General features: G+C 46.0%; 1 protein-coding gene across 2 annotated transcripts in view; it reads left to right on the top strand.

Annotated features, from left to right (window-relative positions):
• RASSF5 (Ras association domain family member 5) overlaps positions 1 to 19,664 on the top strand; it is a 49,089-nt gene extending 29,425 nt beyond the window's left edge. The window contains exons 1-6 of one of the 2 annotated variants that reach the window (XM_043533706.1): positions 179 to 183; positions 5,446 to 5,449; positions 8,818 to 8,931; positions 11,638 to 11,935; positions 14,817 to 14,932; positions 16,670 to 19,664. In XM_043533706.1, coding sequence (XP_043389641.1) covers positions 8,923 to 8,931; positions 11,638 to 11,935; positions 14,817 to 14,932; positions 16,670 to 16,822 — 576 coding nt within the window. In that variant the 5' untranslated portion in view covers positions 179 to 183; positions 5,446 to 5,449; positions 8,818 to 8,922 and the 3' untranslated portion in view covers positions 16,823 to 19,664. Of the gene's footprint in view, positions 1 to 178; positions 184 to 5,445; positions 5,450 to 8,817; positions 8,932 to 11,637; positions 11,936 to 14,816; positions 14,933 to 16,669 lie in introns of those variants that run through there. The other variant, XM_037884815.2, reaches the window with a different exon arrangement.
• Positions 19,665 to 20,417: the final 753 nt, after the last annotated feature.

Here is a 20,417-nt window from a genome sequence, read left to right as displayed (position 1 = left end):
CTAAACTTTCCTCATGTCCTGTTCCTGTTCCCATTCTGCGTGAGAAGGTCGTGCAGCCATGCACAGCTGTCAGGACAAGGAATGATGTGCACACACACGTTCCAGAATCGGCTGGTTATCCTGACTTGGCATTTATAACCCCTTTTAACACGCCTCAGGAGGGATATTGTTGAAAGCCCCTGCGTTCCTGCGCAGAGAAGTATTCTTTCTGTTGGGCAGGTGGAGTCTTAAAGCCCCAGGACTGTGCTTTACCATTAGATTCTAATGAATCTAATTATCACTAGTGGATTTCAGCTCTCCCTCTTCATTTGGGGAATTGTCCCAGAGGTAGGGTCAGGTGTTGAAGGGCTTACACCCAGGAGTTTTAGGGCAGTTCAGAGGAGCAGTGAGCTGAAATGGTATTGTTCTGGCCTGCTCTGTAATCCCCAGTGAATGTAACCATATGCAAAGAAACCCAGTTTATCCCACAGAGTGTTTGTTTGGAGGCTACAGGTCTCATTTTAGGCCTACCAGCCTTGATTTCTGTAACCCTTAATGCTTAAAGCTCTCCGTTAAAACTAACTTCATAGTCCGTCAACATAAAAGATGGGAGTCCTGCTAGTGATCTCAGGCAGTTTCTATCTGAAATGTATTTATGGCCCTTCCTCTGGGAAAGGTGGTGTTTTATGACCAATGCGGCAGTGCATTATAGTGTGAAATGCCACTTGCAGAGAATATTCCAAGAAACACATGAATTTGTTTGCAGTATGCATGGACTCTGGACTATAAAGTCTTTGTTCTTTAAAAGAGACTTTATCCTTTGGCTCTCAGCCAAATGGAAGAGACTCTCTGCAAACGCTTCTGACTGCAAACCAAGCGATGCCCCAAAATGAAGAGGGAGTTGCAGCTGGAGCACATGAATAACATTAGTTAGTTTTTCATTAACCACATTTAATTTTGAATGTGGGGCCTAGGGATTGCCCTGCCGATCAGACCAGCGCTAGAGAGGAAAGCCAGGCTAAGATTCAGGAGGTTTGGGTGCAAGTTCTGGCTGTGCAACAGATTCCCGATGTGACCTTGGGCAAGTCACTTCTTCTGTTTGTGCCTCAGCTCCCTGTCTTTCAACCAGGAGATAATAATCCTTCCCGGCTTTATAGGGATGGTGGGAGAATAAATCCATTAGTGGATGTGATGGGCTCAGAGGTTACAGTGGTAGGTACTCTGATCCTGACGCAATGCCTGTTGTTGTCTGAATCTTTCACTTGACTTCACTGAGACCTGGATTGAGCCCTGAGTGAGTACCTACCATTGTTGTCTCTGAGCCACTCGCATCCACCAATGGTATAGATATATTCATGGACCACCATTTCGGGTACCCTGCCTCCAAATGTGACCAACATTTGATCCTTAGGAAACAGGCAAAACCTCCCTACAAGGAGCCTGCTTTCAATTGGCCAATATCATGCACAAGGCTAGGAGGGGGATTCCTTCCTGGCCTCTGCAGTGTGTTAGCATTATGCCTTGAAGCATGAGAGTTAATTATCTTTCACATGGATTGCAACATATGATATGGCTGTAAAATTACCCAGCCCCTTCTTTAAAAAATGCAGCTACAGTATCTGACCATCTGATCTCCCATTGCCATTGGTATGAATGGCTAAAAAGAGCCAATGAAAATCAACTTTCTTTTTTGCATCATAGCCCAGTGTTGAGAGGCTTTGAATAGCAGAAAGCATCTTTTAGAATATAACTGCTTGTCTGCAAGATGCAAATGAGCACCATGATTTTGGCAAGAGGATTCTGAGTTTCCTGTAATTAGGAGGATGCTTTCAGGACAGGTGTTAGATTAAGTACCATACGCTAAAATTTGTGTTCACTCCAAACCTCTTTTGAGATAGACCATGGAATCCTTAAAGGTGTGTGTGTGTGTGTGTGTGTGTGTGTGTGTGAGAGAGAGAGAGAGAGAAAATCCAGTTTGCAGTCAGCTCAGCACTGTCGTTTTAGTGGGTTATTTCCCCATAAGGAAATATACATGGAAGCTGCCATGCCTTGCTGCACAGACAGTAAAGATGCAGCTTTGTGTATCTACTTGTATTTCATTTCAGTATCCACATTCCTTATAGATTTTTCTCAATCCACCTGTGGATTTAAATTCATTTCAGGGTCGGACAAACCCTTTGGTTTCCATCCTCCTATGACGGGGCTCATTAATTTTATAACAGACTGTGATTTGCTCTGAAGGTGAGCGACTTCCTTCTTTGGATGTAGCTGCTGCGTTTTCCCTCCACTGTTTCCAGACTCTGAGGGATGCTGATGCTTTCCCGGTCTCCCTAAAGGAGAGATGTGCCTTTCATTTGCCTAGAGCTCTTTGCCACGGCCCTAGAGTTCTCTGCACTTGGTTTCAAAGGATGTGGCTGAAATCTGTCAGTCTTGCTCCTGAGAGGAGGAGCGTGCACTGGCAGAGCAGGACAGCTGAAGGCACCCTGCAGGCAGAGACCAGAAGCTAGTGTGATGCTTCCAGGGGCGCTGTGGGAAAGCGCGCACCAGCAGCAGTCACTACAGCTATAAGCAATGCTCCACCCAAATGTTACCGTCCGGGTGTGTGGGATGCCATGGCCAGACGCAGCCTCTCTAGCGCCCAGGTCTTTCACTCCTCCCCAGCTCCCTGGTGCTCAGGGGAGCCAGACAAGCGTGTGCCGTGAGCAAGGGGAAGGGACCTTTGGGTGGGGAACAGCATTTGGGATAAATCCTACGATAACCCACCAGGCTGTGCTGTGGAGGGAAAGCAGCACCCAGTTTCAGGTTTCCAAGTTCTTCAGCAAACTCAGGGGAGCATCAGAATTTTTAATTATGAAAAATCCCTCACTTGCATCCTTCAGAGGGCACGGCTGGCTTTTTTCCCAATGATCCTGTCAGGGTAAGTTTATCTCCAGCTGGTTCGTTTTCTCCTGGTAACTCACCCCCTTAATTTTCTCAGAGGCATTTCCCCCTCTACCCCTTAATTCCCAGCGTATGTTAAGGGCCAGGGGCCTTGGAGAGACGCTTTCCAAAGCAGGGGAAATGGGTTCTGATCGCGAGGTGGGGGATTAATGACAGCTGGAGCGCAGGCTGGCATTTGATGTGGAAGGATTAAAACTCTCCTTTGCTGTGAGGCCAACAAAAAACTTTGCAACAGTTAGGCTGCTGGTGTGCTGAAACCTCAGTCATTAAACTGACTGGACTCTCTTGTTGTTTCTGTGTAGCCCCACTCTTGTCTGTTGGTTTCCACAGGGAGCATGACCGGGAGGGTGGGGGAGTGAATGAGCATTTTCAAGGCGCTTCCTGCCTCTTTACCTGGACACCTGGCAGCACGTATGCAGTGGGTGTGTACAGGAGGGCTGGGAGGTTCTGAGGGCCCTTCCTCGTCCGCAGTGTGATCCTCTCCTCTTCTCTGCACTCCCACCAAACTGATCGGAGGCCCCCAGGGCCGGGACATGCAGAGAGAGGTGAGGCTGAGAGAGGTCCTGAGATGTTTCTGGGGAGGATGTGGTACCCTGTTGTGTGGCCTGCTTCCATGAATTAGGAGTAAGTGGCAGCAATGCCCTGAACGTGCCTGTCAAGCTGAATTGACTTCCCACGGCCCAGGGGATGTTTCAATACCTTGCTGCTTTTTCAGTCTGTGTGCATAGAATCATAGAATATCAGGGTTGGAAGGGACCTCAGGAGGTCATCTAGTCCAAACCCCTGCTCAAAGCAGGACCAATCCCCAACTAAATCATCCCAGCCAGGACTTTGTCAAGCCTGACCTTAAAAACCTCAAAGAAAGGAGATTCCTTCCTCCTACACCACCTCTCTAGGTAACGCATTCCAGTGCTTCACCACCTTCCTAGTGAAAAAGTTTTTCCTAATATCCAACCTAAACCTCCCCCACTGCAACTTGAGACCATTACTCCTCGTTCTGTCATCTGCTACCATTGAGAACAGTCTAGATCCATCCTCTTTGGAACCCCCTTTTAGGTAGTTGAAAGCAGCTATCAAATCTTCCCTCATTCTTCTCTTCCACAGACTAAACAGTCCCAGTTCCCTCAGCCTCAAGTCATGTGTTCCAGTCCCCTAATCATTTTTGTTGCCCTCCACTGGACATTTTCCTATTTTTTCACATCCTTCTTGTAGTGTGGGGTCCAAAACTGGACACAGTACTCCAGATGAGGCCCCACCAATGCCGAATAGAGGGGAACGATCACGTCCCTCGATCTGCTGGCAATGCCCCTACTTGCACATCCCAAAATGCCATTGGCCTTCTTGGCAACAAGGGCACACTGTTGACTCATATCCAGCTTCTCGTCCACTGTAACCCCTAGGTCCTTTTCCGCAGAACTGCTGCCTAGCCATTCGGTCCCTAGTCTGTAGCGGTGCAAGGGATTCTTCCGTCCTAAGTGCAGGACTCCGCACTTGTCCTTGTTGAACCGCATCAGATTTCTTTTGGCCCAATCCTCTAATTTGTCTAGGGCACTCTGTATCCTATCCCTACCCTCCGGTGTATCTACCTCTCCTCCCAGTTTAGTGTCATCTGCAAACTTGCTGAGGGTGCAATCCACACCATCCTCCAGATCATTAATGAAGACATTGAACAAAACTGCACTGGCAAGTCAGGCTGTTGTGATTCATCTCTAACCTCTCCAAAGTCAGTATGAGGAGCCAGGAATAGACCATTCCCTGGACCTCTCCACACACATCCACCGACCGTGCTGCGAAGCTGACGCGGACTTCGATGACGCCAGACGCTGTCCCCCACACAGGCTTGGTCAGAGACGAGGCTCTAATCCGGCTGAGGGAGAGTGTGTGTGCATCTCCTAGTCCTGGAAATGGTCTGCCCTGAGCCCTGCGTTCACTGTTGTCTCCATTCCTTCTTGCTCCTCTTTATGGTGCTGATCCTGTGCGTGGATCCGTGGGAGCACAAAGACCTGGCTGCATTGATTCACTTGTGGGATTGATAAAGGAAGCACTTAGAACCAGCACAGTTCTGTTTCCTCCTTGGAGGATATTAGGGCCACTGTCCTAGAATCCACAGGGACCCCTGTGATCACCCAGTCTGACCTCCTGCGTGACTCAGGCCATAGACCTTCCTCAGGATTATTCCTGTCTGAACGAGAGCAGATCTTTTTCCTCAACATTTTCTGTGATCGCAGCTTCACCGCATTGAACCAGAAGCCTGAACGACCACGTGTCTCTGGCTCCGGCATCTGCTCCAGCTTAGCCCAGTCTGTTCTGCCAGTGCCTTCACATGCCAGTACTTTTCCTGGAACTCTCTCGGGAGATTTTGATTTCATTGGGCCAGCCTTGCCAGCTCTCTTTAGGTTTCCCCAAATATCAGAGCATTGGTGGTTGTCAGTTAATTACTGTTTAATCCCCGGGTTCTCCTAAATCTGCCTAAAGTTTGCAGTTCAGAGACCGTTCTAATATAACTCTACGTAAACTCTTGGATAGCAAGGCAAGGTGGGGCTTTTCATGAATTTCTCGGCTGCAACAGATTTTCAATTCCGGTGAGCAGAGTCTGATTTTCACCGGAAGTTTCACAGACAAGAAAATACATGAGGCATTTGCTTCCCTCCTGCATGTAAACCTGTGGCAGGGGAGGACTTATTTGTAACCTCTCCCTGGTTTTGCTTTTCCTGATGCGGTTTCCTGCCAAGGTGGAGGTGCTGTGCTGGGGATAGAACCCATGGTAGTTGAGGGGCACAGGGAAAGTTGCTCCAAACCTCGCAGAACCTGTTGTACGTGGAGGCAGCATCCTGACTCCTGCACACCTCCCAAAAGCACTTAATTGTCTCCCATACTGGCACTGACCCCTGCTTGGCACCATCCTCATGACCCCTGTGATGGGGTTCATAGGGCACAGAAGCAGGCTTCATGCTGCTCAGAGTACCCTGGTTTCTGGTGGAATCAGGGCCCGTATAGCAACTTTCCCGTGGCTCCTCTCCCTGCCTGCCAAGCTCTGCGGCAGGAGCACTGCAGAGGAGCAGGTGGAAGCAAAAAAACCCACAGATCCCCCTTCCTCCCTTAATGGAGTTAGCTGATTTTTATAGACTCTAAGGTCAAGATCCTCGGCTGGTGTAAATCAGCATCGCCCCATTGACTTAAATGGAGCTACATCGATTTATGCCAGCTAAGGATCTGGCTCTGTATATTGGGTCTAGAAGTAGCTGGCAGCGCCCCCTGGAATCAAAGCCTGCTTCCGAAACATCCCTGGCCCGAGTTTCAAAGATGCTGCAGTTCCTGCTGACATCACTGGGAGCTGTGAGGGCTAGGCACTCCTGTGCAAATAGGCTATCATGGCTTTTAATGAGCCTTCTTAATAAGCCCCTCATGGCAGGTGTATCCAGAAGTGTTTATTGCCCTTTTGCTTAAATGCTCTCAATGCCCAGTTATGTTTTTCTTTAGTGTCTCTGTCTGTGATGGGACCTGATTACAGGTGGTTTTCCGATTGTCTCTAATGACTAATGAATATGTTTACGTAGAAGACCTGCCTGTGAACCCCTCCTACGCACTGCATCTGACTGTAATTTAGCCTCGCAAAAGGAAATTCACCAAAACCAATGAAAGGGAGAGAAAAGAGCCCTTGTCCCTCTGTTTCCCCCACGCACGGAGAACAGAGTGACTTCCAAGGCAGGCTGTGACTGCGTTGATTGGATTACTGGGGACTTTGGGCAGGCGCGTGCTATGGATTAGCCGTGCAGGTTGCTCACTGTTTATGCGGCGTTAGTGAATTTTAGCTTTGAAGTAATGACTTACTCCTCCGAAGCTCCTAGAAATGCACTGCTTGGAGGAAGAACCAAATGTAGATGTAACTGCGAATTCTGCCTGGATGAACCTGCTGCCAGTGGCATCCCGGCTGCTCTGCACACGGAGGAAATGCTAGCAGAGCCATGAAAAATAGTCACTGGCTTCCAGTTGCTAGGTGAGGGGCAGAAAAACATTTGGCAGCTGCAGGTGGATGGAGTGGTACCTTCCACTGAGGCAGCAATGGCTAGTGCAGTGGCTAAAGCTGGGGATACTGCAGCTGGCTCCATGTGATCTGTGGCAAATCTCCCTCCATTTTACAGATGGGGAGGCTATGATAGTTACCTGCTTCGTAGGGGGTGAGGTGACGCTCACTTACGGTGCTCTAAACACACTCAGATCCTCCTGTGACTGGTGTTTATAGAAGGGGGGAAGTACCCTTACTTCCCCATACAAAATGGCAGTGAGCAGTCAGTTGGCTACAGGATGTGCTTTTGTTCCAGTCATGCTCAACAAAGATGCCCACGTTCTCAGGGAGTTTGGATTTTGTGCGTTTCATTAATTGCACGTGGGCTTATTGAAAGCATTGGCGATGCTGCCCACAAATTGCCATGATAAATGCAGCTCCCTCGGGTCTCCTGTGTTGACTGTTGGCTCAAAGGTCTGTTCCATGGTGAAAACATTCCCCATCCTTGGTGAGATTTTTATTTTGTGCCGCTTGTTTCCAAGCCCCTCCTTTGACCCCCCTCCATGAAACTCTACAATCTCTTCTGCTTGATGCTTGTAGTGTGTGAATGTCTTTCTGCCGTGCTGTGGGAAGTGGCTCAAGAAAGCCACTATTTCTTTTTCCTTGCCATCAGCAGCACGTTATCCCAGAAATATTCCTCTTGGGGCCTGCCAGAAGCCAAGATTGCAAGGAGCAAATATGACAAGCCCGCTGAAGGGAACACCCATTGCAATGCAGATGCTGCAGGCCGCTGGCATGTGGCGGATGGAGATGTTTTACAGATGAAGCATGTGGTGCAACAGCATCCAAGACCTTGTGAGAGCAAAAGCTTTTTGTGGCTTGTCTGTTCCTTTGCCTCCCCATTGATCAGCCTGTAGGAGCCATTGTCTGCTAGTCATTAAACCCCCCGGAGCACTTTGGATCAATACCTCACTGAAGAATCCATTGGAATTATAACAGCCATCTGCCTGTCTTACTGACTGCTCAAATCTCAGACCCTCCTGCGTCATAGACCCATGTGGCATTTCTCAGCTTTCCAGAAGGGATAGCTTAGAGCTTGAAGCATCAGGTTTGAAATAACTTAGATTCCTTGGAACCATATGTTTGAATTCCAGCAGGGTAAAAAAAAAACCCGAATACCTTCACCCTTCTGAGAAAATCCCATGCAGGTTTAATGAAGTCCTCTGGGCAAAACTCTATAAACCCTCTTCACTCTACAGGGAAATTAAGGAAGCCTCAAACCTTTCCATGAAAATGGTGCTGGGGGATGCTAAGAGGTGGCCTATGCGTCTAAGTTTACGTTATGCATCTTTAGCCAAACTTTTCCCTTTCTACACTATTGTGCAGGAGGCTGGTTCACTGAATATGTCCTTTTCCAAAAGTAGCTGCATGTCTGGGGCTTCTAATATAAATATTAAGGAACATTCTTAATAATGAAGGAGAAATCGCTCCACGCACCTCTGAAATGCAGCCACCAGTGGGCTGTAGGGTGACCAGACAACTCATGGAGGTGGTAGTCATCCGTTGGCTCTTACTTAAATTGTAAGCTCTTTGGGGAAGGGACTAGTTTTTTGTTCTGTGTGTACAGGGCCTAGCACTGGGGGTCTTGATTTGGGCCTCTCGGCACTACGCCCGTACAAATAATAGCAATAAATGGCATTATCTTCTCCATCGTTATTATTGTAAACTCTCAGGACCAGGGATTATGTCTGTCTTTGTGCTTATATGTATATCCTGGCAAAGGCAGGGCCATGAAGAGCGTACCATTTGCAGCATACAATTTGTACGGCGCTCCTGGCTGCAAAGTGACGTACAAACCGAAGGTATTCACTATTCTTTATTTCTTGTTTCAGAATGTAACAAAAACAGCAGAAGAAGAAAAACCCAGAGCTCCCACTATCCAGGAGATTGAACAGATAATCAATAGTTACAATGCCAAGGTTACAAACTGCTTCGTGATGAAGCTGGTATGTATTTTATTCATCTGTCTACATTACTTTAGGCACTAAGGACAGGCTTTTAATTCTGGCTTCAGAGGTGACTGGGCCTTGCGCTGAGCCTTTGCACAAGAGTGAAGTTCACTTGACATGGATAGCTCCAAAACCTTTGATTCATCTGCCAAACCGCAGCAGGAAATCAGGTCCTACTGCGAGGAGAACATGCCAACAGAGGGTATAAATGCATAGACACCACTGCATTTGTAAATGGCAGATAATCAGATGATGTGTTAACTGCATAAGTTATCGGTACAGGGACTGCTTGCCTTGCATTTGAACCGCAGTATGACAAATGAATTCTGAGTAGAGCGTTCGTATTAACCTATTTTAGCAGTTGTCTTCTCCTGAAACGCTTAAGGCACAGACTGGCCTGAATCAAAAACTTGGGTCTAAACAGCCCAGCCTTCGGGGGTGAGGAGGGGGGGGCAGCATCTGAATCTGGATTTTAACTTTGACTGTGTCCAAGGCTGCTGTTACGCAAGTAGGAGAACCTCGGGGGGAAGAGCCTGTGTCTATACAGCACCTAGCACAAGGGGTCCCCATTGCTGATTGGTGTGTCAGGGCATGACTGCACTGCTAATTGACGGGAGTGTGAAACATGCTGCGTAAAAATTTCAGAAGCATTTAAGTGCCTTGGGAGCCTAATTCACTTAATGAGACTTCAGCTGCTACATCATTAAAGTGCTTTTGAAATTTGTACCCACTGGATAAGGCCTTCGGTACAGCTAAGCAGTTAAGTTCAGTCTTAAGAAACTTGCTGACTTTTGAGTAGCCACTATGTAAATTGAATTTGATGCTTCTCGGCTTCTTCCTTGGAGACGTGTTGATGGTAAAAAATCCACCATCCTGCCAGGCTCCCTCAATGGGAGTCTCAGGAGAGGCTAAATACTGTGCCACGGAGACTGAACTCGCTGCTTAGCCCTGCTGGTGAAGTGTGGCTGAGGCAAGGAGGAAAACTTGCGTTGCTGGGGTCTGCCCTGTCCAGGCCTGATCCAAAAGCCCACTCTACTGGTGGAAAGATGCCCATTAACTTCAGTGGGCTTTGAATCAGGCCTGGTCTGTGCTACGGAAAGCACAGGGCTTTGGTCTTGAAGGCTGTCACTCATTTCAGCACCTAAAGTGCTTAGTCACCAGCCTTATTTGTACCCAGGTCTGTGTGGCATGAGCCACCACACGGTTCAGACAATGGTTCTACAATTTTTTTTTTCCAGTGCGGAAATTTTCAGAGTAATTTCAATGTCCAGCAAACGATTTGCCACACACAGATCAGGCTGTATTGTTCTAGCTTGGATGAGTCATGATAACTAGAAAGCTGCTTCAGTGCCATTCAGTCGCTGTCACACAGCCCGTTTGGAGACATCGAGCCGTTGGGGAACCAGATGTGCCATTCTGTTCCTCCACAGTCAAACTTTTAAACAAAGTTGTGGGACCCACAGTAATTTGCTTACAGTTCCAGCCCTTGACTGCAGCCTTGTTTACGGCTTGGCAAAAACAACCATGTAAACCAAGCCCTGTTGGTAAGCCTTGAGAGGCCAAGGAAAGGACTGGGTTCACAAATTAGATTTAACAAAAGGAGCAAATTTCTCAAGCTCTCGTAGCTCACAGTGAAGGAGGTTTTGAAAACACAGAAATAATGGAGATTTTACAATTTCAGAGAACAGTGTTCAGTTGTTTATGGTTTTCCAGTCGCTTGTCAGTTTGTGAAAACAAGCCCCAAGTTGTCTTTAAACAGACATCACTTACAACTGACGTGAACAAAAACTAGTGCAGGGATCCCTTATAGTAGCCTGGGATCTTCTTCCATCTCCTAACTTTTGTGATCCATGGATTAACATTGGAGTAGCCTGGCTTCCCCAGGAGTTGTTATTGGATCATTTTCTTTTAAGGCAAATGGGCCATCTTTTGCCTGTAACCTCTGCAAGTCTTGGGACTCTGTAGCAACTCACTTCAGCCCCAACTGACAGCTGTGAACCAGTACCTGAGCTATCAATTCCAGATGTTCTAATCTTTCAGAGTTTGTTACAGCATGGCACCCACGGCGTTGTCCATGCTTAACCAGGGTTAGATTTCTCATAAAGTCTGTGTAAAGGGCCTTTATCTCAAGATCGGGCCCAGGATGGTGAAAATCTCATGAAATTTCCATCATTTAAGACGGAGAGCTGCAAGCTTTCAACTGTTTGGAGCTAAAACCTTATGAAAACAGCCAGCATATCCAGCTCAGCCCTCGGAAACCCTAGTTCAGATGCTTACACGTTCTCTCCAAACCCATCTCCAGTTAAAGGAGACAGAAATGTAATTGCAAGCACAAATGGTATTTAATGTCAGTTAGTTTCCATAACTCTTCTCTGTAGCAGGTACAGTTTACAAAGGATGAGATGGCAAAGGGGTGGCGAAGAATCCTAGGGCATTATTGAATAGTAGGGAACAGGAAGAATTCTGTAGTGACTAACCCTAAACCCTAGTTCCTTTTACGTTATTACTAGGAAAGTTTCAAGCACTATAGAAAGTTGTCCCTGCAGTCAGCCCACCATGTCTACCACTGGGTTAAGTACTGCAAAAAGCCCTCCAGCTTGAGGGGGGCGGGCGGGGGGGGGGGGATACTGGCATTAGCTGAAAACCTGTCTTGCCCCATGAGCACTCATTGAAACTTGACTTTCGTTATCTCCTTTGCTGTAGAATGAGGACGGCACTTACACGGGCTTCATTAAAGTGCACTTGAAACTGCGCCGGCCTGTGACGGTGCCAGCAGGAATTCGGCCGCCGTCTATCTATGATGCCCTCAAGGAGGTGAACCTGGCTGATATGACGGACAAGAGAACTTCCTTCTACTTGCCGCTGGATGCAGTCAAGCAGCTGCACATCAGCAGCACGACCACGGTCAGCGAGGTGATCCAGGGGCTCCTCAAGAAGTTCATGGTGGTGGACAACCCTCAGAAGTTTGCACTTTTCAAGGAAATGCAGAGAGATGGGCAAGGTGAGTGCACACCCTTCCGAGCAACCAGTCCTATGGGGGCTCGGTGCAAAGAGGGGTATTCCCAGATGCTTCCCCTCTCTGCCACAGTTGGTAAGATTGTGATTTGCGGTACAGCAGAGGCCTTAACTGAGCTGCACTGTGCAAGGTGCTGCACATACACACAGCCCCCGCCCCAAAGACCGACAAAAAGGGAGGATAGTCAGCCCCTTCTGTAAGATGAGGAACTGAGGACCAGAAAGATGAAGTGACTTCACCAAGCTCACAGAGGGAGTCAGTGGCAGACCTGGGAAATGAACCTAAATCTTTGGAGTCCCAGTCCAGTGCCTAAACCATAAAGCCATTATTTCCTCTCATTCGTAAGTGTCATTCCTAATAGCAGAGCTGTCGGTGCTTTCCCAAGGGAAGATCTGCTTTGCTATGTGGTGTTCTTACTAATGCATTCATCAGGGAAGAGCCATAATAGCCAACCCGTGTACATGTGGCCTGCCACCGCACTGATCCAGACTCCTTGTGGTCATTAAGGATCAAATGTCACTTGTTGCAGGAGTTAGGGGTGGGCTGGCCCAAATCTAATTTAGATAATCAAATATGCCTAACAAATTCCCCCTGCAATTGTTGAATAAGTGACTCCCTGCTGTAAGCTATGGTGGAGCATTTCTGTGACCAGGTATGCACTTGCCACCTTGCAGCAGGGGCTGCGTAGAGTCGGTACCTAATCTTACTTGCTGTGGTGTGTTCAGGGTGAAAGGAGCTATATAAATGAGAGATTACAGGACAGAATGCTTCGCAGCTCCACGGGTGTTGGGAGGATGAATGCAGTGAAGACGGTAAAGTGCTCAGATATTACGCAGAGAGGGGGCTATATAGGAACCTAAGGAAGGTTTAATCACTGTTCTGCAGCATACTAAATACCTGGGCAATGTTTGCCTTCTCCATGTGTAGTAAAAATATCACCCTACTGCCTTATTCTGCTTCAGTGCCAGCCCCTGTTGGCTAAGGCAGGAGTGGTAGTTTCATTGTTAAACAAATAATGTTCACTGGTGCATACACAAGATCTAATTTCCAGCACCACAAGTAGCTCCCACTTAAGTTACAGGGTCTTGTGTCAGAGCCCAGATGCAAATATGGTCACCTGTGTGGAATGCAAGCTGTTGTAACAGAAGCTAGGAGATGCCACTTAAGGGCTGGCATGAGTGCCTGGGTGTACCTAGCTTGTGAGCCCCCTACAGACTGAGACAAACTGAGTCATTGCCATAAGTGGAGACAACTCCTAGTGAAGTCAGTGGAAGTTAGTCACTTATCCCACAAGCCTTTCAGTTCAGTCGTAGAAAACTGCTTTGTGCTTTAAAAACCATGAACTAAATTTTGATACCGTGGAGGCTCAAATCCTCCTCGGGGTGACTCAGCCCTTTGAGACGGACACCCACCTCCATGGAATTCAGTCTTTCCCACATGGTCCTTTCTGCTGTGCACCCTAGTGTCCCTGGCCAGAATTTCCCCTTGCCTCCTTTATTTAGCTTCTGTGTATCAACACTGATCTCTGATAGTGCTTTATCTTTGGTACCTGCAAAAAAATATTGACATTCTAATTGACTCATAGACTTCTGGAGTTTTAACCTTAGCTGAATCATCATGATCCACCCACCCTTATAAACAAGATCATTGCATTAAAATTTTATTTATAATTGGCAAGGAGTGCAGCTGCTCTGAATGGACATTTCTGGCTTTCTCTCTTCCTCCTCTAGTCCCTGGGTTCATCATTATGTCATCTGCCTCTTCTCTCTCCCTGCCCCCCCCCCGCCCCCCCCAAATCCATCAGAGATCCAACAGGAACACTATCACAGAAAGCTGAACTTCTTTGGCACTTGTCATGGCAAGACAGTCTTGGTACAAAACAGTGGAGGAGACTATGGGTGGGAATTTCAAAAGCACTTGAAGGAGTTAGGTGCCCTGTTCCCACTGAAATTCAAGGAGATTTGGGTGTATCGCTGCCCCTTTGTCTGTTAAAATCTCTTCCCCCCCCCTCCCCAAAAGGGGGCTAAACAGCATAGCTTTGGGGTGGGACAGATTGGAAGGTGGGTTTGGGATGGGGGCCAATTCAATGAATTTGTGCATATCACACTAAGTAACTTCCAGTCGACCTGTGCCTGGTTGCGTTGGCCAGTGGCGTGGGCTCTTCCCTGCTGATAGTTTGTGTTTATACAGATCCTTTTACTGGAGGGTCTCTCAGCCCTTGGGCCAAGACTTTCTAAACTGGGTGCAGAACATTAAGCTTCTAAATCCTAATGTCGGAGCTTAAACAAGTGGCCTGATTTTTCAAAAGGGCTGAGCTCACTGCAGCTCCTCTTGACACTGATAGGAACTGCAGGATCTTCAGTTCTTTGGAAAATGAGGCCACCTTCCTAGGCACCTAAATAGGGCTTTATGGGGCCTCACTTCAGACACCCAGGGCTGAGTATATTGCCCATGAAGAGCGTTAATTAAGCCTCACCGTACAGAGCAGAGGGAGTAGGGGGGCTTACACCAGTACAGCTAACCTGGATATATGACCAGATTCAGCTGCACTGGTGAAGTCTGTCCCTACACTGATTCTAATTTCCTTAATCTGGATAGAACCTTTACTCAACCTCACGTAGCTAACTAGCAGCAGACAGCGTATCTAGGTGTTGCAACTTGCAATCGTTTGCTTTAACCACCCTTTATAAACACCTTTGCTGGAGATGGTACATCCCATAGTGACTCTTAGTTATGAAATCCAGCTCAAGCTGCCTTTGAACCTATGCTGTGTTTGCTCCGTAACTTCTTGAGCATCTTCCTGCCCTTGAATCCTAAAGGCTCATTTAGAACCTCTCTCTCTCTCTCTCTTTTTTCCTGCCTGCAGTTCTCTTCCAGAAGCTCTCTCTAACAGAATACCCCTTGTATCTCCGGCTGCTGGCTGGCCCCGACACAGATGTTCTCAGTTTTGTGCTGAAGGAGAACGAAACGGGGGAAGTGGAGGTACGTCTGGGAGTCTTTCCCTTGGCTCTCACACCAATGTTCGTAGCTTTACAAAAACACACGGCCTTGTTAAACAAACCTGTGAGACCTACTGCAGTAGCAACACAACTGAACGGGTTTTTTGCTGGGGGATAGGAGGGAGCAAGTTTACCTTCCTTGTGTTACGGTTTGATCATCCAGAACGCTGACTTAGACACCAACCTTCCACTTAAGAATCAATATTGAAGCATCTCAAAGGATTCCTTGAGTTTGTGTTTTTCAGAACCTTTAACCAATCGGTTTATTGCAGAAAACTTAGTACGTTTTTAAAAACCTGCTCTGTAAAAAATGCTGTGGCCTGTTTGAGGTTTTTTCACCATAATCCATTTGTGTTTGTTTGTTGGTTTGTTTATAGAACTAAGCAATGCAGTTCTTCACTTAATCCTCAGAGTAGATTAGCTAAATGGAGCCATAGCTAATCCACTGATTTTAAAATAGAGGCCAGTGCTATGCTGTATAATAAATCCATTGCCTCCCAAGGCTTCTTATGCCACACAGTACGGCAATTTAGAACTTCAGAGAGTGTTCAGCAAAACCTCAGGACTCTCTCACTTGTGCTGAAGGTGACTATCTGCTGCTAAGCAGTATAGGCATTGACACACAGTTGAGCAGTTCAGATTCTAACCACTCAAGAGCAATCATGCCCTAAGAAAGGAGAGAGAAAAAAAGCAGGATTAAATGTATCTAAATTCCAAAATTATGGCCCAGATGTCAGTATTTCTCAGGGATACTTCCAGACATACATCACTTGTAATATCGCTGAGTAGAAGCTGGCCTCTCAACCTGCATTATGGTGTTTCCATCCCAGCATATCTAACAATCTTTTGTTGATTTCTCAATAAATTAAAAGTTAATCTAAGTAGAACTATCCCTGCTGGTGGTAACATGGCTTGCTGGGTAGTTCAGACCCTCCCCCTTCGTGACAGAAAGCACTGGTGATTGCATTAGCTTTTGCATGCCACAGCTCAGTTACTTTCCTGTTTTCTTCAGTCCCTTTGGAAATTGTGTTTTGTGGAGTCAAGTGTTGCAGTGGAAAATTTTAAGTCCACCCAGGATAAATTCAGGTTTTGCTTTGGGATCATAGTCCTTAAGACGTGTGTTGGATCACAGATTCCTGACTCCATCTCAAAGCATTGAGCGGGGACAAGTACATATCTGAACAGCTCAGTGGGAAATTGTTTTCCTATCCTATGAAAAATTGAGTTTTTGAAAACTTTCGAAAGAGGCCCTTAAATTTTCTAACCAAACCCACTCTCCCTCCACCCTGCTTTGGGTCAATGGACACATTTCATTTTTTTTTAATGAAACAAAACGTCTTGTACAGTACTCGTTTACATTTCTAACCAGTCATTTCAAACTGGAATTTTTCATTTTGTCTCAACTGCCCCTTTCCCACAAAGTTTTGGTTTTGAAGAATCAGCATTTTTTATTAAAGTGATTGCTTTAAAAAAATTCCTGACCCACTCTATCAGGGGGGCAGATACTTGCAGTGTCAAATTGCAAGGCCAGTTAACTAGATCTTTCTGTATATAGAAATCCAACTAACTGACCTTGCAAGGTAGCATGTGTCTTTTCCCCTGATTTTCAAGATGAGCACTCAGCTGCACGATAAACCACAGTGTGCATGTTACAGGCAAACAGAGGGGAGGTGGTATTCTGTCTGCTCGTATCACTTCTCTGTTTTTGCTTTCTCTGCAGTGGGATGCATTCTCTATCCCAGAGCTACAAAATTTCTTAACGATACTGGACAGAGAGGAAAAAGACAAAATTCAGCAAGTCCAAAAGAAGTACAGCAAGTTTAAACAAAGACTGGAGGAGAGTTTGAAAGAAGCAGGAGGAAAACCAGGATAACCAAACACAAAGCACGTATCGTACCAGACTAAGCTAGATATTATTTTTAAAAAGAAGAGACTTCTCAGGACACCTCAGATTTGTCTGACCCTTTCTCCCTGTTCCTCTGTCTGAGGAATGACACACCCACAAAGAGACAAGCGTCGCATTTCTTTTCCCTCAGAATTTATCGCTGGATCACAGCCAGTCAGTAAAAAAAAATGGAAAGCCTCTCTTTAAATCTGCAGGCCCTCGATAAACCAAATAGAGCTGCTGCTTAGCTTTCAGTTGTCTCATTGGGTTGCCAAGCAGAGAAACTTCACAGTAACGGCTGAATGTTAAATAAGTAGGAATATCTACTGGGTAATTGTGTTGGGCAGGATAGAACTGCATTTCTTTCACCCTCCTCCCACCAACTTGCTTGTTGGCTTTGTTTTAAGATGCTACGGCTGCCTTGTGTGTGGTGGTTGTGTTGTGTAGTTCCGTCATTTCATAAGTTAGGTGGTGCCACAGGAAGCAGCAGATAAAGCAATGAGGGTTGGTTGCACCAGATCATGTGTGTGTTGCAGCTGCTGTTGATGCCAAAACGGATTGTTGCACAATTCTAAGAGATCTACTGAAACATAAAAAGTCAGATGCCAAGAAGGCTCCAAGTCCACCGTAGTCCGTCCAGTAGGTTTCACTGGGATTTTACCTACTGTTCATTATAGGGAATTTTTAAAGAAGATGAAGTAGGAGGAGAGTGAAACTAGGATTGTTTGGTCAGCTAGTCTCGGCGTGAGAGCAAATGCTCCCTTCTGCTGAGTGTGGCTATTCTGTGTATTGCCAGTTTCCTACTCAGGGACCAATGTTTTACAGATTTACTCTTTTTACATGTAAGATGGTTGAGGTGGGAACATGGATGATGGTTCAATACAGAAACTGGAGCACAATCTTCAGCCATGCAGAGGAACAGCAACTGCCCAGCCTCCTGCAGCTTTGCTCCTGTTACCCTCCAGCACCCAACCACCCACAGAGCCTCCGCATCCTCCCACTGTCCTCCTTCTGCACGTAGACGAGAGGCTGCTAGGTTCCCTGTATGACTACCATCCTGCCACGTGTGGTGCTTAGAGCTGGGAGAATGCAACAAGAATGTCATTACTCACCGCCTCCATTCTTTCTCAGAGAAACAGCTTAGCCTTTTACAGATGGACGCTGCTGCAGTTGGAGACAACACAGTTACTGCTATTAATCCCGTCCTAGCTCCTGGTTCAAGGACTCCAACTTAAAAATTACACTTCAGTCTGGAAAGCTTTAATCTAAGGTGTTACTTTTAACAGGTTATTGTTCCAGTGTTTCCTCTGAGTGCATTGGATTAAGCACTTTGTGTGTAGTCAGTTTCACTCTTTCCCTTGTCTGCATAGATCCTTCGCACAGCAACAAAGGGATGTGTGAAAAGGAAGGAAACCTGATGGTAAAGCTATGGAAAGGGGCAGGTGCAGATAGAAAACCTGAAATGACTTTAAACTGATGACCTGAGTTGAAAGCATCCCTTGAAACTTGTTATATGGTGAAATAATTCCACTTCAAAGATTCCAGGTCCACTAGATGCAAAGTGATGACAGAAGGCAATTTTAAGAGTCTCAGATTTACCTCAGTGCCTTTTTTTTTTTTTAAGTGTGAAATCTTTACTGTAAAGTTAATGAGGATCATGGGTTGGGAAGGGCTTTTCTGAAAGGCCTCAGTCACTTTTTCCCCCCTGCCTGTTCTCTGAAGTACTGTAGGGATGAGGCTGATTGTTGGGGGGCAGTGGGGGGAGAAAGGAATTGTCAATTTCCCCCCAGGGTGACTCTATGCTTGTTTTTTTCCAGTTTTATATCTAAGTATCTTTTAAATGGGAGAAAGTGACTGACTGCACTGCTTAGCAAGCCTGCCACGGTGTAGAGACGCCACTTCGTGTCACAGCTGGTAGCATAGACAGGTTTGATAATAGGGCTGCAGGGCAGGGAAAGCCACCTAGCTGTACTGTATTCCTTACCCAGGTGACCTTTAACAACCATGCGGTAGCAGAGACAGAAACAGGAAATCGCAGGATTTGTGGGTGTTGGCCCATTTGTAAAATGGGGAGAGTACTTACTGACCTCATATGTACACTGTGAGGTCAGTAAGTAATTAGCACTTAGTGCTTTCAAGGCCGAAAGCACTATGTACAAATATTGACTGAGCAGAAAGAAGCACACTGTAAAATGTCATTAGTTCTGAGAAGCAAGATCCAGATTTTTTTAAATTTCATCTCATTTTGCTGGCTAGAAGTTTTAGGGGTGTTTTTACTGATTTTTTTTTTTCCTTCAGTGACCATCCCACCCTCTGGACCCCTAGCATGTCTTTAACGTTTTGTAGAAGGCATGGCTTCTAACGCAATTATGGTGAATGCTGCTGAAAACCTCCTGCAAAGAGGGAGGGCTGTTTTTGTTTTGGTTGGCTATGGGGCATTTAAAGAGAAACCCTTGAAACTCTGATGCAAAAGCACAGTCAATTGACCTGTGCCCAAGGCACAAGCTTTAGACATTAGCAAAAGCCCCCTTCCTTCAGATGCGCAAAATACTGCTGGCAGTGCCTTTGGTTAGCATTGTGTTGCCTAGTGTACGTGTGAATTTTTTTTGTCAGCTGTACAACATGTAAAAACTGTGTATAGAATGGAATAGTAAAGCTTCTGTGGTACAGTGAAATGCATTTTTGCAATGCTGTAATTTATTTTTACTACTCCCTGTTAATTCTGTGGTATTTTTAAAAAAGTCACTCAGCTTTTATGAAAGTTCTGAAACGGTTGGTTCAGATGCAGACAGTGTAAGAGAGAGATAATAAAACAGTCAATGATGAAAAATTGTGTCTGTTTTATTTAAAGTTGTCTGGTGCCCCCGTGTGGTGGTCAGTGTTTAAAGGGGATCTGAGTGTAAGGTCATTAGTGTTTATAAAACATGTTACAGTTTTTCCCTTATTGAAGTTAGTCAGCCATCTATAAAAGACTACACCCCAATTGATCCTGCAATGGAGGTTATGCCTGTATGTAGCTCATTGCAAGAGCAGATCCTTAAAATAAACTGTCCCCTTTTGTATTTACACCAAATTAGTTGCAGGAGTAGGGTCTAATATGGTTTTTACACTGTCAAAGCACGATGAAGGGGGGAAAACAATCCTAGTTTATTTTTCACAACTAGTCTGTGGTATTAGAAGCCCCTGGAAAGATTATTTTCAAAGAATCATAGAAGATCAGGGTTGGAACGGACCTCAGGAGATCATCTAGTCCAACCCCCAACTAAATCATCCCAGCCAGGGCTTTGTCAAGCCTGACATTAAAAATATCTAAGGAAGGAGATTTCAACACCCTCCCAGTGAAAAAGATTTTCCTAATATCCAACCTAAACAAAGAAGCTGACAACTGAAAACATTTTGCTTTTAAACTACAAGACGTATGAATTCTAGGCCATGATGTGCTGGAATAGGCTTTGTTTAGGTGTTAGACTACTTTCATAAAATAAAAAGCATGGTAACATATATGCAGTCATGCAAAGTCAGCATGTTAAAGATTAGTTTACAAGCCAGCAATTTGGTAACCCATTGGAACGCTTTAGTAAAA

The sequence above is a fragment of the Chelonia mydas genome, chromosome 21, assembly GCF_015237465.2.
Source record: "Chelonia mydas isolate rCheMyd1 chromosome 21, rCheMyd1.pri.v2, whole genome shotgun sequence".
NCBI lineage: Eukaryota > Metazoa > Chordata > Testudines > Cheloniidae > Chelonia > Chelonia mydas.
The sequence above is the reverse complement of the archived record's forward strand: the minus strand, read 5'-3'. Positions and strand labels throughout refer to the sequence as shown.